Source organism: Aulonocara stuartgranti (assembly GCF_965226115.1).
Source record: "Aulonocara stuartgranti genome assembly, chromosome: 14".
Lineage (NCBI taxonomy): Eukaryota > Metazoa > Chordata > Actinopteri > Cichliformes > Cichlidae > Aulonocara > Aulonocara stuartgranti.
Window position 1 is genome coordinate 36,282,209 of NC_138950.1, and position 26,203 is coordinate 36,308,411.

Sequence of the window (26,203 nt, forward strand, 5' to 3'; positions counted from 1 at the left end):
GGGGATCAATAAGATGTTTTTGGCAAATAAAAGACGAGTATTTGTGTTGTTTTTGGGAAGCAGTGGTTTTCTCCTTGAACTCTCCCAATTCCATTTTGCCCAGTCTTTTTTTTTCCTGAATCATGAACTCTGACCTTAGTTGAGACATGTAAAGCCTGCGTTTTTTTTTTTATTGTTGTTCAATTTAAAAAAAAAAAAAGAAAAAAAAAAAGAAAAAAAAGAATCTCAGTTGTTGTGGCCTGGACCTCGTCAATGTGCTCTTGGACTAATTTTGGTAGGCCAGTAACTCCTGGGAAACTTTGCCACCATTCCAAGTTTTCTCCATTTGGTATAATGGCTCTCACTACGGCATACTGGAGTCCCATAGCCTTAGAAATGGCTTTGTAACCCTTTCCAGACGTCAGTAACTTTGTACCTCAGGTGTTTCGTTAGATCATGGCACAATGGTCTAACGAAGGCTAAAACACTTTTTGAAATGTTTTAGCCTTCTTCACTTTGTCAGACACGTTCTATATAAGTGATTTCTTCATTCTTCATTCAATCACACCTGAGTGTGCTTTGTGAAGCTGAGCTCAGCTTTCCAAAACGTGGTGTGGTGGGGGTGCGGTCTTTGGCCTGCTGCAGAGAAGGGGTGACGCAGTGAGCTCACAGGGCGGCACGGAGGCGGGGAGGGAACAGGTGCACAGGACTGTTTAACGAGGGAGACCTGTCTTATGTCTTTGGCAGTGAGGAGAAGAGGACACACACACTGGGAGCAACGGAATGACAGCGCCTGAGGCTGGTGCCAGAAACCGCAGGAGAAGAGACATTGTTTTGAATAAAGCACAATTATAAGCACAACCCAGAAGTGTCTGTATGTGGGTCCTGTGTCACAGTAGTTAATAACAGTTATTTAATGATTTAACAAGAGGGGCAATTTTTTTTATTTTTTTTTTTAAAAACAGGACCAAGTAGGTTTGAATAACTTTTCTCCCTTAATCAATGAAATCATCATTTAAAAACTGCATTTTGTATTACCCTGGGTTATGTTTGTCTAATATTAACATTTGTTTGATGATCTGAAACATGGAAGTGTGACAAATATGCAAAACCCTAGGATATTAGGAAGGGGGCAAACACTTTTTCACCAACTGTACATATATATTCGTACATGTACGTGTGCCTCCACTCCTTTTTATAGTGGTGCCATACCCAACCAGGCATGGTAGAGCACAGTTGTTGGCGGAGGCAGCCGAGACACTCGCGTCAGTATGCTTGCTAAGAGGTGGTACAGGTGTTCTATATTGCTAACCCTCAAACACCTTTCCCCGGTCCAGAACGGATAGTGCCGCTACAACTAAAATATAACAGAGTCAAAGTCGGGATTAGCGCTTGCCTAACGCATCCCTTAACTGGGAAGACAGATTGGCCAGGGTTTAATAATCTGTTGGGGCAGTGTGTGGAGATACGTTCACCACTGATAGGGGTGTGTAGTGTCTGCAATGCGCTCAGTGGTGACGCTAGGTGTACATTGCCGACTCTGGGGAGGATGAGACAGCGGGGGCTTCTCAGGAGGCCCCACTGGCTCCAATAGTTCACTCCAAGAGAGATTTTCTACTAGAGCAATATTGTGATGACACTCTGGTCAACCAACGACCAAATGATGAAAACTGTCAAGAACATGACCCTGACATAACACTGATCTACTTGCATTTTGTGTTTATTAGAGACTAAATGTATCAAGTGAGTCGTGACACTCACACAGAAGAAGAACACACCCAGTTGCTGGTGTCAAAAAGCCAGCTCAGAACTCCAAGGTGGGGCATATGAGATATGGAAAAACTGAGGTGACTAGTGCTCCGATTTTATTGGCCGGGGGGGGGGGGGGGGGGGGGGGACGTGTGCCGATGGTGTGTCCTGCCCTGAGTGTCAGCTGGTGAACCAGCTGGCCATTTCAAAAGCAGTGTTGAATAGTTTCTTGGATTCACAAAATCTTGAATGGTTTTTGAAACATAATTTCTTTTTGAAACTGGTTGGCACCCTTTCACCTCTTACAGTGCCACCACTGCTGACCCACACACACTGAAGCATGCTGAATTGGTTCATCTCCTGCTTTTACCCTGTCTGTCAGCTGTTTGCTGCCCTCAAGCTATGGTCATTGCCTACCAGCATACTTACAGTTACAAAAGGATATCTGGCGACTGAAGCAGGAACTTATGAAGGATGAGCTTCACAGATTTCATCTGTGGCCACCACACAAGCAAAGCACTGGCTTCCCTATGGATCTCCTGCTGTGCCAACATCGACAGGTGCAACTCCACCCAGTGCTCGGTCTCGGGAGCTCCCTGTGATGCCACATTCCCCTGGTCTGGTTCTGCCACCACTGGAGGACAGCCAGTCATAACAGCCAATCTCCTGGCTCTGGCTGATGAAATGTAGCATGTCCATGGGGCAAAGCCAGTCTGAAGTCTGCTTCACACACTGCAAGTCGCAGTCGTGGTTCCTGGTAAAGGGCTGCAGCTGACTAGACGCCCGGTCTGTCTACACCCAGAGGTTATTCAGCTGGTGAACAAATTTTACCCGCTGGAAAATGTGCAGGACCCGGCAGTGCCCTGGGTTTCCTTGCCACTACTCCTCCAGGCTGCCTGGCTCCAGCGCAGACACCTAGATGTCTCCCTCTTCTAGAATTCAGGCATCAGCATTTTTCACTGCCAGGTGCTGCTGATGCTGCTCCTGCTGCCCCCACAGCCGCATCTCAGAGCCCACATGTGGTCATGCCCCCAAGCTACCCATCACCACCTCCTCAAGGCCGTGTCTACCTAAAGTGATCGTTGTTGGCACCTTTATGGTTCAACACTTGGCGACCATATCTTTTGCTATCCTAAGAGCCGGTATGAAGAATATTACTCAGACCTCTCTTCAGCCGTTGAAACTCACCACAGCGTCTCTTCAATGTCAGCACTACGTCAGTCAGAGACCCTCAAACAAGACTTTATGCACCTTGTGGAAAGTCTGCAGAACACCAGAAAGCAATCCATTAACTGTGGTCCGCTGCTGCACCCCTGTTATGGTGACATAAAGTTCAACAGTCTGGGTCAGCTACACATTGACTGTTTAAACAAGATCACCTTCATCCAGAACCACTGAGGTTCAAGTACTGAATTAATCCTTCACTCATGTAGGACCCCTAAAGCATGAGGGAAAATCTCGCTATCTGCGACTCCGTCACTAGAACTGATATTTTCTTGCCATCACTACTAAACAAGCATTTCACTACTAAACTGCATAACCACTATTATACTGCTACTTCACCTGTTTTCTCAGTTCTAAAGTATTCATCTTTACCAATTCCATTGATTATAACGCATAAATTTAAAAAAGTCTTTGTGCCAGTATTTGTACAACCAGACTCAGTAATCTAATTACTATGCGCTGTAAGCCTCTTCCTCTTAAGCCTGTCTCTCCTGCAATTATTACCCCCTTTAACAGTACATCCTTATCTAACAAATCATTCCTACAATTTTGTCATCCCTTAAAAATTAGACATTTTCAAACCAGGCAACTGTTGCCTGTTACCCCTCAAAACTTTGTCCACCAAGTTAACACCATTTAGATAATTATAAGAATTATCTATATTGTGTGCAGTTTAATCCTGTTATTTTAATTCCTTTGAATTACTATCTTATAAAATTCGATGTGAATATCCAGGTTGCTATATTGTAATTTATTGACCTCCAAATCCTGCAATAATTTCTTGAATTAATGATTCCCTAATCTCCTCTCATCTGTTACTGTTAATTTAGATAAAATCAATTTGGTGGGTGACTTTAATTTACATATTGATGATCCCTCTAACTGCACTGTGACAGAATTTCTTAACATTGCAAAGGCATTTAATTTAGTGTAACATGTTACCGGCCCACACATAATTGTGGCCACACACCGGATTTAGTTTTTACTCTCGGTTTATCTAAAAACTTTTTTGTCTAATCTACTACTGATCAATAGGGGTGGGTTTTGATTATCGATTAAAATCAATTCTAGCTTGCATAACGTGAAATAGATTCATTAAAATCCTGAATCGATCGATCGATAAATATAAATTTATTTTGCCCAAAACACCAGAATCTCAGGTTAAACCTCACAAAATTTCAACAACCACCAAACATCTAAAACAATAAATGAGAGCAGGTACACAGAGTCTGCACAAAGACGTAAACACAAAGGGCTGAAAGCCAACAGCTCACTGATTCTGATCCGTCAGCAGGTCGGCACTTTGTGTTTACGCCCCTTTTGCACTAGATTCAGAAGCTGCAGGTTTTTAATCTCTCTCCAAACAATATTGACTGAACCAGCAACAAGAGAAGATCCAAACTACACTTCACATTTTGCATCACATAAACATCGTCATGAATGCCCTCTTAGTTTGCTGTTTTGCTTCCACCACGATAAAAATCACACTTCATGCAGAGCTCGCGGTCTCTCTCTTTCTCTCTGTACTTCAAGAACAGGTTCCCATCCAAAAATCTTTTTTCTGCATTATCCGCCTGCTTATTACGCGCAAGTCAACTGTTGTTTCTTTTCCCTTTTACTTACTTCTGAAAAGAAAGCCTCATTTCTGCTGTTCAATAGGCTACTGAACAAATTTAAACTTTTTAAAATTATGCAAAATTGCAAAACGCTTAGCTGCGTCTCTAATAAAACCTCTAACTTTGCTCTGCTTCACTTCAGCAGCATCAGGTAATGTTCATATTTTGATTAATGACTTTCTTTCATTTTTGATCTACTGCAGAACATTTTTAAGGTTATCTGCTATAAAAGTCGCCTTCATGTTTTTCTGTGTTTTATCCTCAGTTACTTTGACACAAAGGCATCGGCTGTGATGCTTACACTTTTGATAAAGTCTTGCAAGTGTCAGCTTTCTTTTTATAGATATAAAAATATGGAAATGTACTGATATGTGATCAAAATTATAATATTTCTGACTGAGACAAAATTTCCCAGATTAAAATCGAATCAAACCGAATCGTGGATCGAATCGATTCGGGACCTTGTGAATCTGAATCGATTCTAGAAATCAGTGACGTTACCCAGCCCTACTGATCATAAGCATGTAATCTTAGACACAGTTCTGCATCTAGTGTTGTCTTCCCAGAGAAAAACTGCTCATATTCGGAAGATGCAACTGCTATCATCATCACCCATCCATCCATCTTCTTCCACTTAATCCGGGGCCAGGTCGCGGGGGCAGCAGCCTAAGCAGAGAAGCCCAGACCTCCCTCTCCCCAGCCACCTCCTCTAGCTTATGCGGGGGAACACCAAGGCGTTCCCAGGCCAGCCCGAGAGATATAACCTCTCCAGCGTGTCCTAGGTCTACCCCAGGGCCTCCTCCCTATCATCATCACCCCGACCCAAAATTACATACCAAGCCCCCAAAAAAATGACTGAAGGTGCATTGAGTGCGAGAGCAGCTGACCTGAGAGATAGGATCATGGCGAACCTGGAAAACCTAACCCTTGGCCAATTACCAAGATTATATGAAATACCCTCTGAAGGTCTACTAGAAGAATGCAGCATTACAGAAAATCCCTAAAATGGCCATTACCAAAACGAATCAGCAGATCTACATCACGACAACAGTGATCACTTTTTTGTTTGGCTATAAGATGAACAGCCAACAGGATCACCATCCCCTATGGAGAAGGAGACTAGGGGCAAAGATCAATGTAGTGCAGAGGGAAGTTAGCAAAACTACTGGAGCTGCAGAAAGGCGTTATGACTCGATGCCCCACACATGGATCCTGGAATGCCTAGAACTATACAATATCAGGAATTCAATGGGGATGTGGCAAACAACACTAGAGGTCAACCCACGGAACATGTCAACATCACGTGTAGGAGCTACCAAGGAGAGATCTGTCCCAACTGCTGTTCTACATAGGAAAGACCCCTTAGTGAGATCATTTACAAGACCTACAAGCTACAGACACTGACTTCGGAACTGAGCAATCATCAGCCAACTGCTCCAAATGAATGACATCAAGCTGCATCCCAGGAGTAAGCAAGACAAAGGGGGTGTCCAAATTCATCTGCTGCATCCTCCTGAGGCCGCATTTGTAGACCGATTACCTCACAGTGACGTGCCAAGGCTGTCAGAATTTGTAGACTCCTCCGAATGCACCCGACAAACGCGGATGTATCCTTTGTGGCCCACCATATCCCAGAATTCATAGAAATTCCAGTTTCTAACAATGGCAGTTGCTACTAAGTTTTAATATTACTCTTTCTGGGTCACAAATTAAACTTTTATGATATTTCAGGCAAGAATGTGGCTGTGCAACTTCAAATATCTGCTGGGTTTATCAAGACATCACATATTTGCAAAAGTGCTCTGACATTTTCGGAGACGTCTGTTACCCAGCAGCTCGATAGCTAGCCGGGGCGATAACAGCGAACTCCCCGCACAACCCACCTTTCGCTACTCAGGTTAAACATGATATATAAGTCACTTAGATAACTTAACAGTGTTATTGTTTGGCTTTTTCAGTGTTTTATTTGTTCATGAGTAAATCGGTTTGGCTGAGATTAAAGTTATAGTTTTCACACAGCTAAATAAACGCCAAACAGAGAACTGATTAAACAGAAGTGTGAGATGATCGAGAATTTATGCCAGTGTCCTGTTATATTATAGACAGAAAGGAGCAGACAGCCAAGTTTATTAAACTCCACCGAGACAGCTGGTGATGCAAAACTGAAGGCTAGACCGTCCAATTTCACAGTCGCTCACTTCCGGCCTAGCCGGCCTTTGGAGGACGACCGCGAAGGCCGGGTCCTCAGGAGGATGCAGCCTATGAATTTGGACACCCCTATAGATACACTGATTCATACCAGTAGGATCTACAACAACGAAATTCTAATGCCGTTAGGACTGGGAAAAGTGTAGTCAGTTCTGACTACTATCCCCTTATTTGTTACAGAGAGAATTGTACTACCAGGAGGCAACATTGCAGACATCAAGGACAGCTACAAGTACCTAATCCCACAGGCAAATGGGAGCCATAAAGAGGCCACTAGGAAATCTGCAACCTCCAAATACCTGCAGAAAGTAAAGCAAGTCCTGAGGAGTCAGCAGAATGGGAAGAACAAGATCCGGGGCAATTAACACCAATGTCCTGCCTGTGATCAGATACCCTGTTGGGAAAATAAGCTGACCAAAGGAGGAGATAGAAGCCAAGGAAAAAGACAAAAGAAAGTTTCTTACCATGCATGGAGCGTTTTACTCCAAGTCCAGGACCCTGAGACTGTATGCTAAGTGGAAAGTGGACATTCACTAGGCTGAGGCCTAGTGAATGTCACAACCACTATCCAGGATGAAACAACAAAGATCAAAAGATCGAAAGTCAGGAAGATGGGCAAAACTGCTCTTGTGCTTAGGAAATACCTGAGCCAATAGAAATCCGAGAAAGAAGAGGAAAAAAATCATCATGGAGGTACACTAGTACTAGGCTGCTAATGTACCACGGGCAGATCAGATTCCTGGATGAAAAAGCTGGTCTGAAAGACAGCAGAGAGGCACTAATAATGGCAGCATAGGAATAAGCTAAGATCCTTAGGGACTTCCAGGTACAGAGAGACAAACTGGTGATGGGTAACCAGACACTCTAGCGGTGTACAAGCAGATTAATACAGCCATAGTGATAGATATAGCTACGCTGAGTGATAGCAACATCAGGAAAAAGGAACACGAGAAGCTCAAGAAGTACCAAGGGCTGAGAAGATGTGGAAGGTGAAGTGAATAGCTGTCCCTGTGGTAATCTGAGCACTCGGTGTAGTGACACCCAAGTTGGATGAGTGGCTCTAGGTCATATTTTTCAGATCTCAGAAACAACACCTGAGACATCTGTCCAGAAGAGCACAGTTCTCGGAACAGGAAAGATACTGTGAAGTATATACGTGCATGCTCAAATATATACATACACTCAAACATTTTAATACGTTCCACTGAAGGTTCTAAAATGTCTTAACTTTAACAGTCAAGGCATACCAACTTGTTCCTCTATATTGTATGTGGATTAGAGAAAATCAAAAATAAAGTCAAACTTGTGCACCCAGGTTTTTTTTCTTTTTTTAAATTCAAAAAAGATATATAGTGTATATTCACTTCACCCTGCAAAAAACACAAAAGATGTTTACAGAAATCAATATCAGAATTCTCCATCCTCATGAGTGCATGTAAACATTTGACCACAACTGTCAAATTTAAAATGAGCTAATATTTTTTGTTAAAATTGTACATTTTCTACAGTTTTGCATGTGATATTTTCCGTGTTCCATTGTGAATAAAATATAAATTTATAAGGTTTGTAAGTCATTGCATTTTACACAACATCTCAACTTTTTTGGAAATAGGTTTGTAGCTTTTATTGCAGTTTTTAAACAGATGGTAAATGTACTTTTTTCCTCAACTGTGAAATATTAATGTGAATATCCCCAGTACTCATTCTTAAGCTATGAGACCCAAAAAAGCTATTAAAAAAAAAAAAAAAAAAAAAAAAAAAAAAAGGTAAACCCACCCCTATGTGATTTGAGTGCCTTAAACTCTTTAGGGTGTAAAGGTTTTCCTTTTATTATGGAATTTCCTAGTGTAAACCCAATCCTCAAACTCCAAAAATCTCTACCAACAAATCCTACTCACAAATTTATCACCAAGTGAAATAGAGAGCACCTCTATATTTCATGAAATAACAAGGCCAAACTGTTTCCATTCATGACTAGACTTCCGTTAAAAATACAATATAAAGATTTCCCATATAAAAATCTTAAATTAAAACTGAAGGTCATTGAATTAGTCACATTTCATTACTAATTTAGTTTTCAAATCTGTTGTTGTCAAGAGATGCAGAATTCTGAAGAGTCCTGTATTATTGTTCAACCTTGAGTATAATCTGTATAACTTCATCAGTACCAACGCTTGAGACCAGTCTATGGGCTGAACTTGGATAAATGTAACCATAGAGATATCTGAAAGAAAAGAAGACCTACCTCGCAGAATCTGATAAAGAAAAACTTTGGCATGGTCTGAGCTCAGAGGCTGCGGTGATACAATGATCTTATGGAGGTCACTTTGCATCAGTTCAGTTACTACATAGCTGATCAAGAGGAATTAAGGTTAAAAGAAAAACAAATATGTGCAAGAACATAAACAGTAAATCTCAATGAGAACCTGAGAAAGACAGTATAGTTATAATAAAGATGTGCTTTATTTTCTAAGATAGAGTTTAGGCATCAGCATCACTGCATTGTTTTCTTACCTTTCCAGTTATCTTATGTTAATCACTAGCAGCATTCTAGAAATGAAAATGTAAACTGGCATCTTCTTTCACATAAAGTATGGGTATTTGGAATGAAAAAGCATTACACAACAGATCATTGCAGAGTGTAAATACCTGCAGTTACCAAAACTTGTTAAAATTCACTAAACTTAATTCACACTTTTGTTTTCTGCGTAGCCTTAAGGCCTTACCATATTTCCATCTTGGGCAGATGGGCAAAAAGAATTCCCATGAATTCCAGAAATCAGAATCACCACAAAAAAAAATAAAATAATTAAAGGGGGTTACCACAGGTATTTTGATTTAGTAGGTTTTTACGCTGGATACCTTTCCTGGTGCAAGCCTCCTAGGAATTGTGTCTCCTCCTAATTTCAAACGTACAAGTTGATTGATGATGACGTATCCTGTAACACACCTTTACAGAGTCTTTTAACGTTAGGGAACATGTAAATGGCCCCACACATACAGGGTCAGACACTGGTTTAAATATAAATAAGATGCAGAAAATTATTATGAAGAAAGGGATGCTTAAGAAGTACTGCAAGCTGCCCATAACTCAGGCCTTAGAACCTGCCAAACAAAGACTCACGGGCTTTGGCCTGCTGCTGGCAAGGTATACTATCTCTTCAAGGTGCATTTGAAGTGGCTTACCAGAGAGCTAGAAGCCAGGAGAATAAACCAGCTGTACTCCACTCCATGGAGTACAGCTGGTATACTCCACTCCATCCAAGGTGTATTCTCAGTAGCAGGGTAACAATATGAGAACAGCCCCACTGAGGCTGGAGACAGTAACTCTGAAAATGCATGTGGGAGAAAGACGTAACCCATATCAACAATGCTCAGAGGCTGGTGGAGCCAAGAGTAGACTACAGCACCCCCCAATGAACAACATCCAGTAACAGTGGCAGACGTCATAGAAAGGGCCTCTGAGCGTCTGGCAACATAAATTAAGCAGCTGCAAATGGGCGAAATGCACTCAGAATGGCTAACTGAAGCCTGGACAATCCTGATGCCCAAGCATCCCCAGAAGGCACCGGTCTAGTACAACTATCAGCCAATAACCTGCCTTGGTACAACATGGAAGCAACTGTCAGGCATCATAGCGGCTAAGATGAACAGGCACATAGTTCAATACATGAGTGGGGCACAGAATGGAACTGGCAGGAACATCAGAGGGGTAAAACAACAGCTACTGGTAGATGGAGCAGTCACTCAAGATTGTAAGACTAGACTGAACAATCTGTGCACCTCCTGGACTCATTACAAGAAAGCCTATGATTCAATGCCCTACACATGGATCCCAGAATGCCTAGAAATATATAAGATCAACAAAACCCTAAGAACGTTCATCAAGAAGTGGCAAACAACACAATAGCACAAGAGATGATCTGTCACCACTGCTGTTCTACATACGCCTGAAACCCCTCAGTGCGATATTTGACAAGACTGGCTATGGATACTGATTAAGAAATTGAGCAATCATGAGCCACCTGCTCCACATGGATGACCTCAAGCTGCATGCCAGGAGTGAACAAGATATCGATTCACTGATCCATACCACTAGGATCTGCAGCAACGAAATTCCAGTGTCATTAGGACTGGAGAAGTGTAGTCAGTGAAACAAAATGTAACAAAGAAAGGGATAGTAGTCAAAACTGAGGGGATTGTACTACCAGGAGGCAACATTGCAGACATCAAGGACAGCTACAAGTACCTAATCCCACAGGCAAATGGGAGCCATGAAGAGGCCGCTACAAAATCTGCAACCACCAAGTACCTGCAGAAAGTAAGAAGTCCTGAGGAGTCAGCAGAATGGCAAGAACAAGATCCTGCCTTTGATCAGATACCCCAATTGGGAAAATAAGCTAGCCAAAGAAAGAGATAGAAGCCAAGGGCAAAGGCAAAAGAAAGCTCCTTACCATGCATGGAGCATTTTACCCCAAGTCCAGCACCCTGAGACTATATGCTAAGCGTAAGGAAGGAGGCTGAGGTTTAGTGAATGTCAGAACCACTATCCAGGATGAAACAACAAAGATCCATGAGTCAGGAAGATGGGCAAAACTGCTCATGTGAGTCAGTATCTGAGACAACAGAAACCCGAAAAAGAAGAGGAGCAAGAAGTGGGACCATCAAAGAAGGACAGGCAAGCACAGCATGTACCACTGTAAAATAGAAAAAGTGGCTGATATCAAGTAACATCAATGCCTTGACAAAGCTGGACTGAAAGACAGCACAGAGGCACTAATAATGGCAGAACAGGAATAAGCTCTGAGCACAAGATCCACAGTGTTGGTGCTCTACCACACCAGGCAAGACACTAGGTGCAGGCAGAGCAAAGAGATTTTCCAGCACATAACAGCATGGTACAAGATGCTAGTACGCAGATTCAGGACTGTCAGACCTTCAATTAGCCATTCTGGGTGTGTGCCATTATTAGCAGCTGGTTCATTTGTGCTGTTAACAGCTTATGGTGTACAGTTAGCTTCTTTAGCCTGTAGGCACTAATCATGTCAGGGCCCGGTGCAGTCCGACTCGCCATGATTTTTCTTTGCTCTTTTTCTGTAAGTGCTTTCTAACACTCAAACACTTTCATACTCCTATGAGAGCAACTTGCGGTTAGTATCTTGCCCAAAATAATTTGGCAGGCAGACTGGAGCAGATGGGAATCGAACCACCACCCTTCGAGTTAATATGCTCTTCCACTGCTGCTGTCTGCTCTTAGCTCCACTAGCCACTGAGCATTGCTGTTATGGATTGCATCCTCCTCTCATATGCTCTTCCAGTATTGCTGCTTTTCCAGACTTGGTCGGGCTTTCCTCCTGCCACTGAGAATGCACCTTGGATGGTTTAGGGGAGTACAGCTGATTTTATCTCTCTGGTATACCTCTTCAAGCGGCTTTCGAAGGCTGAGAGTCGTTACTTGGCATCTCAGTGACCACTGTGATTGTGATTCCCCTCTCGCCCTCTGGACGGTCATTATCCTTCAAACTCAGGTCTTCTACCAGAGGCCTGGGAGCTTCAGAGTCCTCCACAGTTCCTTGCTGTTCCTAGGACTGCGCTATTGTAGACAGAGATCATGGATGTTGTTCCTGTGATTTGCTGGAGCCTCCCGCCTAGTGTGGGGGTCACTGCAATGAGTGCTCCAGTTACCACTGGGACCACTGTTTCCTTCACATCTTGTCAAGTCCTTCACATCTTCTCAAGTCCTTCCCTCAACCTTTAGTACTTTGAGCTTCTCGTGTTCCCTGTTCCTGATGTTACCATTATTCGGTATAGCTACATCTATCACTATGGCCATCTTCTTCTGCTTTTCCACCACTACTATATCTGGTTAGTTAACCATCACCAGTTTGTCTGTCCATACCTGGCATAAAGGTTGATGTCATCCATGCAGCGGAGGTACCTGGTGACTGGTGGATTGTGTAGTTGGTATCCATAGCCAGTCTTGTCAGTGATCTCACTGAGAGGCTTCAAGCCTATGCAGAACAGCAATAGGGACAGAGCATCTCCTTTGTAAATCCCGCACTTAATGTTGACTTGTGCCACTGGCTTGAAGTTGGCCTCTAGTGTTTGCCACATCCCCATTGAATTCCTGACGAAGGCTCTTATGGCCCTGTTGATTTTATATAGTTCCGTGATTCATTTGTCGGGCGTTGAGTCATAGGCTTTCTTGTAAAATATCCAACTGTGGGGATCAGGACTGACTGGGCTTCAGTTAGCCAATCCACATATCTCATCTACTAGCAGCTGGTCCATTAGTGCTGTCAGATGCTCATGGAGTGCAGTCAGCTTCTTCAGCCAGTAGGTATGAATCATGTCAGGACCAGGTGCTGTTCATATCTACATACTGGAGACCCTTTCCTGTGATGACTACCAGACCCTGTTCAGGGAGATTGCTGTGGTCGGCTTTAACATTCACTATCAACTGAGCCTTATTGTTATGGGTTGTATCCTTCTCCCATATGCTCTTCCAGTCTTGCTCCGTCTCCACTCTTGGTGGGCCTGTTCTTACATTGTTACACTGCCACTTGGATGGCTCAGTACAGTACAGCTGGTTTATTCTCCTGCCTTCTGTTTCTCTGGTATACCTCTACTTGGCAGTTTCCAAGACAGCTTGCTGTACTTCTTAGGCACCCCTTTCTTTACAGGCCCTGTGCTACCTTATTCTTGGCTTCTAGTCACCTTCTCCACAGAGAGTAATGCTCCTTGTAACTGTTCATTTTATAGCCAAGCAGCTCAGTGATCACTGCAGCTGTGGTGTAGATCAGCTGATTCAGTGATGGTTGCAGTAGGGATTGTGCTACATTCACACCTTCTACTAGACCTACAGAGGTTATCTCACGTAGTCTTGGCAATCGGCCATGGAGGGTCCAGGTTTCCAGCTTAGCCATGATGCTATCTATCAGGCCAGCACTCAATACACCCTCAGTCATACTTTGTTTTATTTAATGGTAAATGGACTGGTTCTTATAGAGCACATCTCTACTATGAGCAATCAAAGTGCTTTTTATAACTTTTCACAACTTGTCTCATTCACCCATTTACATTTTTTTCTTTGCTCTTTTTCTGCAAGTGCTTTCTAACACTCACACGCATTCATACTCTTATGGGTGCATCACAGAGCAATTTGGGGTTAGTATCTTGCCCAAAATAATTTGGCAGGCAGACAGGGATCGAACCACCAACCTTCCGGTTAGTAAGTGACCTGCCCTACCTGAGCTACAGCCACCCCCAATGTGACCTAAAGAAAATTTCTTATGCAATTCTCTGCAATTTCATACACCTGATTTTAAAATGTAATTCCTGTAGGCCCTGCATCTTGTTATAATCTTTGAATAAATCAATAGTAAAGGATACATTTCTTCAAAGTAGTCAATGTGTGGAGGTTGTAGTATATCCAGCGCAGAGAGCACCTGAGAACAGAGGTAAAGCTGTGGTCTGTTTTCAGGCTGAATGCAATCATGCAGGCAAACACATTTCTTTTTCCTTTCTAGAGGAAACTATAAGCTCCATTGTGACATTGTCATGTACTTACATTCTCATGTTTGAAGAAGCACAGCATCTTCAGCTCACGAAATACCCTCTTACAAGAAACAAGGTTTTGGAAGACATTAGGCATCTTTTTGAGAGCAACTCGCTTTCCGTCTCTGGGGTCTGTCACTGACCTGGGTGAATATGAAAAAGAAATTCACAAAAATTATAACATTGGATGAAAAGTTAGATAAATAGATCAGCAGAACAAATCATGTCATGGATTGGACGAAGTTATAAAAATATTTCAGTATTTTTTCATCACATTTTTGAGATTTGGTTTGTTTTTGTTTTTTAAAGGACTATTTCCCACGACCAACTTTAAGCATCACTATTATCAAATCTCAAAAAGTGCATTTTGTGTATACATGCAAGGGTTATATCATCTGAGACAAGTGGCTGGTCAAAACAAGTTACACTATATGAAAGGCGTCCTTTTAATCTAAATTTACGACCACCATCTTCCAGGCTCATCTCACAGAATTAATGGGCAGCACGGTTGCACAGTGATTAGCACTGTTGCCTCACAGCAAGAAGGTCCCGAGTTTGATTCCACCACCTGCCTGAGGGCTTTGCATGTTCTCCCCATGCTGGTGTAGTTTCTCTCTATGCGGGTGTGAATGTGAATGGTTGTCTGTCTCTATGTGTTAGTCCTGCGACAGACTGGCGACCTGTACAGTGTATCCTGCCTCTCACCCTATGGTAGCTGGGTTAGGCTCCAGATCCGGGACAAGGATAAGCGGAGAGAATGGATGGATGGAACAAAGAATGACGTTGATGTGAAAGGAGTGGCCAGAGAAGAGATTAGGAGAAATTCCAGACAACGAGAGAACTTGGCAAAAGTGTGAAAGAAACCATGATATGTTGGGATGTGGCCGGATTCGGTGATGAAGAGAGGGTCTGAAGGTAATGCGTGATGGGATTTTCTAAGGTAGAGGAAATGGGTCAGCAAGTCAAAGTGGCTTAAAGGCAAGATTATTTTGAATTAAAATATCGAAAGGGGGCTGCCCAATTGGTTGGTTTTCCTCTGTTTGAGGAGAAGATGAGCCAGTCTTCAAAGACTGGGTGGAAGTCGCTTAAGCAGGGATGACAATCTCCTTGAAGAAGAGGTCAATTCTGAATAGCACAGGAACCTGAAGAAGGCTAAAAGGTTAAAATTGGAGCCTGATGTTAGAGACCTTTGATGAGAACAGAAGAACAGCAGAACTTTGAAGGCACTTGTGATGTCGGCTTTTGAAAGACATGCACCTCTGCATTTTAACAAGGGAAATGGCATGGTTCACTGTTGAGCATTTAAGAGAAAAATCGGGGAATGAGGCAATTTATGTTCGAATAAGACTACCTTGAGTTGCAGACAAATCTATGATGATGTGCTTTTTCCCTGAATGCTCAGTGATGCCCAGTGGGCTGATACAAAAAAAAAGGGGGAAAGGCGTTATAGGGAAGTGTCCTATTATGAAACCCTCCCAGACTTCTTTGGCGAGCAGGTTGTCAACAGCATCTGGGTCTTTGAGAGCTGACTAGAGATTTTACAGGTACAAGAGACTGATGGCTGGGTGACAATCCTGGGTGAAAACCTGAAAAATCTTTTACTAAAAAGTTGACAAAATCTGGGTTAGGGTGATTTACTAAGGCTTCTTTTAATGCTAGTCATTTCTTGTGGTGGTTGTGGGGGCATGCTGGGTGGGAATGGCCGCCGCCACAAGAAGGAAGGAGAAGGAGTGGAGATAGTGGCACTGAGACATGAGGCAAAAGGAATCGCTGTAATTGTTGCAAATAGTGCGGCCACCTAGCTGCATAATGGGTCTGTCCTTGTGTACCATATGGCAAAGGCATGCAAGGAATAGATGCTGTAGGTTTAGAAATTTCTGGTGTGGAGGCTGAAGCCAACCAGGTAAGAGCAGATGTACCGTTTATGGGCTGTGAAGTATTTTGATTGCAGCAATGATTTGTTGCCGAAGGTGAGCGGATACTGGGGAAGGTTTTGGAGCTGGTGGGTTAGGAGGAGGAATTGCTGAAGCCAGCAAAACTGAGCAATATTAGAATGGAAGAGAAAAGAAGGGGCCTGGGCTATAAAACTTGGCCATGTGCTGCTCCGACAAGGAGGAAGAAAAGGTTCTGGGTTAGGAGCATGAATAGTTGAATACCCAGTTGCATGAATGTTAGCTAAAGTATTGTAAAGAGAAGCCGAGGTGAGTGGAACTGTGCAACCCGGTGCCATGAAGATTTGCTGAGGTGAGTTGCAAAGGAGGGATGGAAGACCGCAGAACTGGCAACCCAGTGCCTAGCACGGAGAAGCACTAAATAAGAGGAACAGCTGAAGAGAGAGCTGGTATTTCCCTTCCGGGAACATGCGAAATGGTGTCTGGATGTGGCTTTTGCTGGCTGATGGGTGGGAGTGCAAGGTGCGGAAAGCTTCACTGTTGGAGGCGTTGTCTTCATTTATGCCCAAAAGTGGATTATTTATGTTTGTTGTATCGATGTTGGAGCATTGAGAAGTTAAAAAGAATTGTAATAAGCTTTGTCTTCTTGTCGGACCAGTGAAATTGAATACCTTTCTCTTTTAAAACTTATTTAAGACAGGCTACAGTCCAGTCTGAAATCTGGGGGGAGGACGTCTTCGGGAGACCCTTCTGGGGTGTGGAAACAGCCGCATATCTTTGGAGTTAGGCTTTGTGATGGATCAGATTTTCGGGAAGCTCTACAGGGCTGGAGCCCCATCTTAGAGTGATAAAGAGTGGAGCTGCGCCGTGAAGTTTTGCTGGTGGTTGATCTTCCTCTAATCGAAGTTGGGAGGTTAGGATTTCACAGGGATAGCGAGCGACCAGAGTTTCTGTATTGCTAAATGGAGCGGAGAGAGGAATTCTGAGGTTTGGATATAGTAGACCAGATTGCCAGGTGGCAAGAATGACTACTGGAAGGTTCCCTACGCAGCGAGCGGCGATCAGTCTCTCTGCGGTGGCTCCACTATGACATTTAGAAATGGGAGTTTGGGATTCCTGGACTGCTTGAAAGATATCTGATAAAGAAGGACCGAGATCTTAGTCTGATGGGGTGAGGGACAAGAAATTCATGATGACCAGCTGAACAGGTGAGTAGGATCTATGCTCTTAGAAACGCTTTTAGAGTTGTTTGACATCGTATAGTGTTCGCATGAAAATGAGAACAGCAGGTATTAGTGAAGGGGGCATATATCTATATACACACACACACACACACACACACACACACACACACACACACACACATACATATACACACACACATACATATACACATATACATACACACACACACACACACACACACACACACACACACACACACACAGAAGACTAAAAGGGGCGTGAATGAGGAGTGAGTGAAATTCAGATAAAATATCTCCGCTTATAGAAAAAGCATATAATTTAGTTGACACTCAATCCTTAGTTGTGCTGCAATAAACCTAGGTTCCTGGGGGACTTCCCATGATGCACTGATTGCTTCTGTTTCACTCACTGTTTGGTTACACACTTCTCTGCATTTAATCATTAGTTATCATTAATCTCTGGCTCTCTTCCATAGCATATCTTTGTCCTGTCTCCCTTCCTATAGCACCAACCGGTCATGGTAGATGGCTGCCCCTGACTCAGCCTGGTTCTGCCAAAGGTTTCTTCAGGTTAAAACTGAATTTAACTGAAATTGAGGAATAATAATAATAAAAATAATGGATTGCATTTATATAGCGCTTTTCGAGACCCTCAAAGCGCTTTACAATTCCACTATTCATTCACTCTCACACACTGGTGGAGGCAAGCTATAGTTGTAGCTGTGTAGCTGTAGGCAGACTGACAGAAGCAAGGCTGCCATATCGCACCATCGGCCCCTCTGGCGCTCAGGTAGGTGGTAGATGAAGTGTCTTGCCCAAGGACACAATGACCAAGAGAGAAAGAGCTGGGGATCGAACCGGCAACCTTCCGGTTACAAGATGAGCTTCCCAACCCCCTGAACCACGGTCACCCCGCAAATGAAAGCATTCACAGTCTAACAGTACGCTAAAAAAAAAAAAAAAACAGTTATGAGCCATAAATATGAACCAGCACATGGGACGCTGCACCAACCGATTTCTTTCTAGACTTTAGTACAGTGAGTACAAAAGAGGCATGTGTTCTTATGCCAAAAGGAATCATCTCAAGCCAATGAAACAATGAAGAAAAAAAAAAGAAAAAGAAAAGTAGACACTTCTGTGATCCAGTCATGTCCGCATGCTCAACTTGCAAGGACTTTGACAAACTTATCCATCATAGATATTACACTATTGCAGACAGCACCAGGGAGAGAAAACTGTCTGGGTAAAACTTTTCCCTTGGTGGATTGGGCCATTGCACTACCTCCCCCTACTCACTCATTTTGATGGAAGAGGAGACAAAGAGTGGCAATAACACAATAATACCCTCGGGCAAGATACTAACCCCAAGTTGCTCTCTAGTCCATATACCATTTAATTCAGTTTGTGTCGAAAATTATTATTATCAGAATAATCAGATTTTTTTTTCTTAGCAGAGGTAGCCTAAATCAAAGTACTGCAATGCACAGCATGCCTAACATTCATAGTTACTTATGATTGGCTAGGGAAGTAGCTCTAAATTTCTTTTAAATTGTTAGTGCAATCAATTAGAAAAACCCTCTCAATTTAAGCAAACTCAGAACTTCCAATGTGCTTACCCACTGACTTGACCTCTGGTTTAACTCAGTTTAACAAAAATATATTGTTTTTCTATTTGCTACTATTGTTATTTTTATATAATGCAAGTACGCCATTTTCGTATGGAGTACTTGCATTAAAGAAAACTGTTGAGTATGACATTGCTGGAAATAGTGTTATTAAAAAAATGTACATAAATTTACATTTACTGCACAATATGAACTACTGCATTATTTTAATGTTAACTTCAAGGGTTAGTGGTGAGCACACACACACACACTAAAAATACTCACTCCATCGTCACACTCAGAGTTTCAGATGCAGTACTCCAAGTCTTTTCATTCCTTCAATACTAATTCCTACATTTTCTAAAGTCACTACAGCAGACACGCAAAGTCAGGGGTCCTGTGACTCGCACTGATACTTTGTTCACTGCCTCCATTTTTCAACTTCCTGCTGGTAGGACATGCCCGGCCAGAACACCTTACCAGGGAGGTGACTGCTTCAGAGGCTCATTTCGATGTGGAGGAGTAGCGGTTCTACTCTGACCCTCCTAAATGACTGAACTCCTCACCCTATTGTTAATAAAGAGCACATCCACCCTTTGCGGATGCAAACGGTGGAATGGAAATAAGCTTTTTCCATTCCACCGTTTGCATCCGGAATCTCATTCTTTCGCCTTTATTAAAAAAATAAATAAATAAATCTAACAGCTGAGACTGAAGAAGTCACTTGGATGAGTGACAAAACGTTTCTCCCACAAAACGCTACGTCCAGATGAACAGAATCAACTTTTGGAGAGTTACTTTCCTGGATGATTGAGAATGCATCAAGACGTTTTAACCCACTTTGGCAAGGACTGCCTAAAGCTTGTACGTCAGTATGAGCAAACAGCACGTAAGATGGCGGACTACAGGAACCACCTGAGATTCAGCCGACAAAACAGGATTACTCCTAAAAGTCTGCAAATGAGCTCTTCAGTTAAAGGCTTCCGGGCAACAAAAATTCTCCAGAAGGCACAGCATCAGTTACTTAATGAACGGGTGAAGCAAACAAATGTTACCATCGACATGCTAAAATGTCAAGAGGAGCGGATCCGACAGAGACTGACTATGCTTTTAGATGAGAATACTCTTAAAAAGGTGTTTGACTTTACTGAGAAGGCTCATCTAGCACAGCACAAGAAGTCTAGGACCAGGCAACAAAGGAAGTTTGATTTACTTGTTGTACGTCGGAAACCACCACAAAATACCGAGAGTGTCCTCAGTGACCAGAAGAGACAAGGATGCGACACAGGATGTGGACAAGTGGGTGAAGAATTTGTCTGACAGACAGCTCACCCAAACAGAGAAAAACATCCTTGCTAAAGGGTTGAATTTTCAGAATCAGAATGGGATTTATTGCCAAATGTTGAGCAGGTTTACAACATTAGGAAATTGCTGCGGTGCTTCAGTGCAAACATGCTGTCATAAATAGCACTTAAATAGACATGGAAAAAAATAAAAGTAGGGATAAGAATTAAAAGTGCTACGTGGAAAGATATGTGCATGAGATATACATGAGATATATACATGAGAATAAGAATTAAGAGTGCTACGTTGAAAGATATATACATGAGTGCAGGTGGTGATCAGTGCCAAACATAGAATGATGCAGTGACACAACGTAGGGTCATGTGTTAGTGGCGGGTACAGTCATATGGTTATTGTTCATGTGTCCAACAGCAGAGGGGAAGAAACTGTTCTTATGGCGAGAGGTTCTGGTGCGAATGGACCGGAGCCTCCTGCCTGAGGGGAGCAGGTCAAACAGACTGTGTCCAGGGTGAGAAGGGTCAGCTGAGATCCGAGCTGCACGCCGCAATGTCCTGGAGGTGTACAGGTCCTGCAAAGATGGGAGTCTGCAGCCAATCACCTTCTCAGCAGAGCGCACAACACGCTGCAGTCTCTGTTTGTCCCTGATAGTGGCTCCAGCGTACCACACGGTGATGGAGGAGGTGAGGATGGACTCGATGATTGCAGTGTAGAACTGCATCATCGTCCGTGTTGGCAGGTTGAATTTCTTCAGCTGCCTCAGGAAGTACATCCTCTGCTGGGCTTTCTTGATGACGGAGGTGATGGTGGGCTCCCACTTCAGGTCCTGGGTGATGGTGGTACCCAGGAAGCGGAATGAGTCCACAGAGGTGATGGGGGTGTCAGTCAGGATGATGGGGGGGAGTGGGGCTGTGTGCTTCCTGAAGTCCACAATAATCTCCACTGTCTTCTGGGCATTCAGCACCAGGTTGTTGTGGCTGCACCAGGACACCAGACGTTCAACCTCCCTCCTGTAGGCAGACTCGTCCCCGTCCGAGATGAGTCCAATAAGGGTGGTGTCATCTGCAAACTTGATTAGCTTGACAGACTGGTGGGTGGAGGTGCAGCAGTTGGTGTACAGGGAGAAGAGCAGAGGAGAAAGAACACAGCCCTGAGGGGAGCCGGTGCTGATGGTCCGGGAGTCCGAGACATTCTTTCCCAGCCTCACATGCTGCTTCCTGTCCGTCAGGAAGTCAGTGATCCACCGGCAGATGGGATCAGGCACATTCATCTGGGAAAGCTTGTCTCGGAGATGGTCTGGAAGGATGGTGTTGAAGGCAGAGCTGAAGTCCACAAACAGGATCCTGGCGTAGGTTCCTGGGGAGTCCAGATGCTGCAGGATGAAGTGTAGGGCCATGTTGATGGCGTCGTCTACAGACCTGTTGGCTCTATATGCAAACTGCAGGGGGTCCAGGAGGGGGGCCGTGAGGGTCCTGAGATGGGAGAGAACTAGGCGCTCAAAAGACTTCATGACCACAGATGTCAGAGCCACGGGTCTGTAGTCATTTAGTCCAGTGATCCTAGGTTTCTTGGGGACAGGGATTATGGTGGAGGACTTGAAGCAGGCAGGCACATGACATGCCTGCAGTGAGGAGTTGAAAATGCCAGAAAACACTGGGGCCAGCTCGTTTGCACAGTGTCTGAGGGTGGCAGGAGACACACCGTCTGGGCCGGGAGCTTTCCGAGCATTCAGGTTCTTAAACTGCTTCCTCACATCTGCTTCATGAATATGAAGAGTTGTGGTGGGAGGAGGTGGTGTGAAATCCTCTTTTGTGTGGGGTGAGGAGGGGGGTGTTGTAGGTGAACGGTTTGAAGGTGGTGATGGCTCTATGTAGGGGGGAGAGGTGGGGGAATTAGTGTCCAAAGTGTCTCTATTGTTGGGGCCGTTGGAGGTGTGAAGGCTGCCTGATGGCTCATCAAAACGGCAGTAGAAGTCGTTAAGGGTGTCGGCTAAGAGCAAGTCATCAGTGGAGTGGGGGGTTTTAGGCTTGTAGTTTGTGATATTCCTAAAACCTTTCCACACAGAGGCCGAGTCATTCTCTGAGATCTGCTGCTGCATCTTCTCAGAGTGCTGATGTTTAGCAATGTCCACTTCTTTAGTGAACCTGTACTTGGCCTCTCTTTGCTGTCACACCGAGACAAATCCTGCTAGTGGAGCTGATCACAGCCACAGAAACAGCAATTCGTAACAACAATATTGCAAAGTGGAAGCAGAGCAACTACAGACGAAAGTTTCGGCCTGTCTCAGCAATGCAAAGCCCCCAGCATCCAACATCACCATGGAGAAGAGGAAGGCACTCACATCACTTCGTGATGACAACAACATTATCATCCTTCCGGCAGACAAGGGTAGGTGCACAGTATTGCTTAACCAAAAAGACTATCATGAGAAAATTTTGTCACTACTCAGTGATGAAAATACTTATGAGCCCCTGAAACGAGACCCAGGAAGTGGCTACAGGAAGAGGGTGATAGACTGTCTGAAGATTTTATTAACAATGATGGTTATGAAAACTATTTACCCCCATTGGGCATCAGTTAAAATGTACAACATTGGCTAGTACATCTGGTACAGACTAATGAAAATATCAAAGATTAGTCACATACATCCCTGGCAGACGTATTTTCTTTTTAAAAAAAAAGAAAAGATGAGGCTTAGTTAAACTTTTATTTTTTTTGTTCTACATCAGCTACAGTTTAAACACTGCATGGCTAATGCATCGTAAGTGTACATACACAACTGAAGTACCATTTTTGTTCAGTGAACTCAACATGTCAGCATGTTCGGATAAAAGACGAGATCTTAGTTTATTACTATTAAGTCCACCATCATAGTCGGGGATAAACTTTTATTTTGGTGATGGTGGGGAGGTTAACAATCACATGTCTACAAGTGTCTAGTACATACACACATCAGCTGAAGACAGTGAAATCAATCCACAGAATGTGAGGCTAAATTGAAGAAGCAGATGATTATTTTTTTTATTATTATTTTTGCTAAATTGCAAAAACAAAAAAACTATATGCATATTACCACTACTCAATTTGAGCACTCAAAGCGCGTTCAATTACATGCGCCATTCACATATTTCACATTCATAAAAGCGCTTCCTAACATTTACACACGCACTCACACTTCAGTGGATGCCTCGGGGAAAATGACTAACGTTCCAGTTAGTAGACGACCTGCTGTACTACAGCCACCCACAGTTATCACTGCCAACGTCAGGCTTCTCTTCAGTGCAGAATGCAGGTGAAATTATTACGTTGGTGTTCTGGGCCAAGACATTCTGACGTTAGTGATAAATTTAAGTCCATAATGCTGCTTACGATCTTCCATGGGACAAACATTCACATTATTAAAAACTCAAGAAGCCCATTTTCTGACACTTTTATCGAGTCAAACTAAGATTACTAACACCAAGAGACCAACTGGAAATTTCCTCGAATTATCTCTGGACTTCAGGACATGTGTTGTCTTTGATCATTAGTACTCATTAGGCATAATACAATTAGTCTTTGTAAACAATATACAAAAAGTCAGGAAAAAAAAACTGTAAACATTTACTCACGTGCAAATGTTTACAAAACTAAAACACTTAGCAGAAGTCAGTGCAAACGTCTTCAGTATGACAACAGGCTCAAGTTTAGAGACTATGGGTTGAGACAGAAAAGAAAAAAAGAAAAGAAAAAAAACTGCTGCTGGAGAGGGATGCGAAACACTAATGAACGACTTTAATAAGCCATGGCCTGTTAGTAGTATTAGTGGATACAGAGATGCATTATGAGCGCGCAGTGCACTGCACTTACCAGACAACTCCAAACGCCCCGTAGCCGATGGGTCTGTCAGGCTCAATATCCAGCTGCTGCTGTAAATGGTGCGTGTGTTGCTGCTGCTGATGGTGGTGGTGGTGGTGGTGGTGAGCTTTGACAGCGGCTGCTGCAGCCGCTTGGACCTGTGCGGGAGCCGCGGCCGCCGCCGGCCCGGGAGCTTGCCCGGGGGCTGGAGAGGGAAAGTAGGGCTGCTGCTGTCCGGGGTTTAGCATCACCGCCGCAGCGGCAGCCGTTGATGTGTGCTGCTGGACCGTGTGCACAGCAGCGGCTGAGCCTGGGTGCTGTAAGTGGTGCTGGCCCGCGTGGTGGTGGTGGTGATGCATGTGGGGAGGCGGTAGGTGCTGGAGCTGGTGGTGGTGGTGATGGGGGTGATGGGCAGCTACTGCTGAGGAGCCACCGTTGTAAGCAGCCATCATTTTTGTAACATTTGCAGCAGTTGTACCGCAAAGAGCCATCCAATGATACTTAAATGCCTCCTTTTCAAACTGCTTCTCAAAATGATACTAATGGCAACCAGACAGCAACCCCACGGTTAATACAACTTATGGCAAACATAGAGAAAATATATTTTGTCCTTTAAGCGTCCGAAGTCAATCACTTTGACAGAAATTTTCCGATATCTGGTATGGCGTTTTAGCATAATACTAACTAGGCTCTGCCCCACTTCCCCTAAATTAATTTTCTATTAGGTACACCATTAGATTACTGAAGTCTGAAACTAGTGACGGAGAGCATATTATGGGCAATGGACCACCCAAACATACAATCTATGCAGCTTTAACAGTGCCACTGCTGTCAGTGACAAACCGAAAATATTCAATAGAAAAAAAAAACTTATATGCACTTCACAGAGACTGTTCAACCTCTCCTCCTGGGAAAAATTCACCTTCCCCTCTTAATAAAACAGTGCGATCTAAAGCAGGTCACATGGGAAGCAGAGCATTCATCTTATAAGTGTTCCAAGTTTGCCACACACTCGGGTCTGGCGCCGTTGCTTTTCTCACCACACGGCTTAAAATCGCATCTGTTATTCCAAACTGAATTCTCCTTAAGATGTGTGCACAGGCCAAACAGCTACTCTGATGGCAGAGGTAATCTCAGAGTCGTAATTAACGCTGCTGATCCGGTGCAGAGGAGGTGTAACCCAGCCAAGGCTACAATACAGCAGCGCAGAGAGGCAGGCAGGCCCGGGCCTCGGCAATCCACCCTATTCACATATTATTATAGAAATCCAGCGAGCCGCGTGCTTCCAAAGAAACCCCCATCAGTTTGACAGGGTGACGAAGCTTCGACCATGACTCAAAACACGAGAAGAGAAATCCTCACAGACGGCTGGCAGACAAAGTAATTCCCCCATCGACAGCTTTGTGTGTGTATCTGTATTCTACTCTGTCCTAATACGGCTCAGAAGCGCGCATCCAAACAGACTAACAAGTTAAATCCGTTTGTTGTGGGACAAAATCTACCGCCAGGAGCTAGACAGCCTTATTCAATCTGACAACTCAGAGCTAGCTAATGGGTATCTGTATCTCCACATAAAAACAGCAGTCCTTCCGTTGGTTCCGCTGGGCCTTGACGCTGTCAGTTGAGGAAAAAAAACGTCACTCGGCTGATCCTCTACACCTCAAGCTCACGACGCTTATGTGACATGATAAAAGTATTGGTCACGAGGTAACTGAAATGAGCTGTTCATCCAACATGGTGAACAAAACCTTAGCCGCTCAGCGCTGAGATTAGGCAGGGTCGCCAACCAATCGTCTTCCGCACGGCAATGACGTAATTGTAACCTCCTTGATTGTCACAACGAGCAGCCAGTGGCGCGTGTTAGCTGGGGTGACAGCGGGGTTGATAGCTGACCGAAAAGCCCAATGATCTCCACATAGATGCAGAGAAAAACACCGCTCACTTCATTGCAGGAAAATATTCAGAATCCAGACCAGGGATTAAAATTAAATGATTGAATTGAAAATAATTTTAAAATAATAAAATATGAT

The 26,203-nt window shown here is 43.7% G+C and overlaps 1 protein-coding gene across 1 annotated transcript in view; it reads right to left on the minus strand.

Annotated features, from left to right (window-relative positions):
* Positions 1 to 25,968, minus strand: part of nlk2 (nemo-like kinase, type 2) — a 45,401-nt gene extending 19,433 nt beyond the window's left edge. The window contains exons 1-4 of the mRNA XM_082502125.1: positions 24,186 to 25,968; positions 14,347 to 14,476; positions 14,169 to 14,224; positions 9,022 to 9,128 (exon numbers count right to left, since the gene is read on the minus strand). Coding sequence (XP_082358251.1) covers positions 9,022 to 9,128; positions 14,169 to 14,224; positions 14,347 to 14,476; positions 24,186 to 24,664 — 772 coding nt within the window. The 5' untranslated portion in view covers positions 24,665 to 25,968. The remainder of the gene's footprint in view (positions 1 to 9,021; positions 9,129 to 14,168; positions 14,225 to 14,346; positions 14,477 to 24,185) is intronic.
* Positions 25,969 to 26,203: the final 235 nt, after the last annotated feature.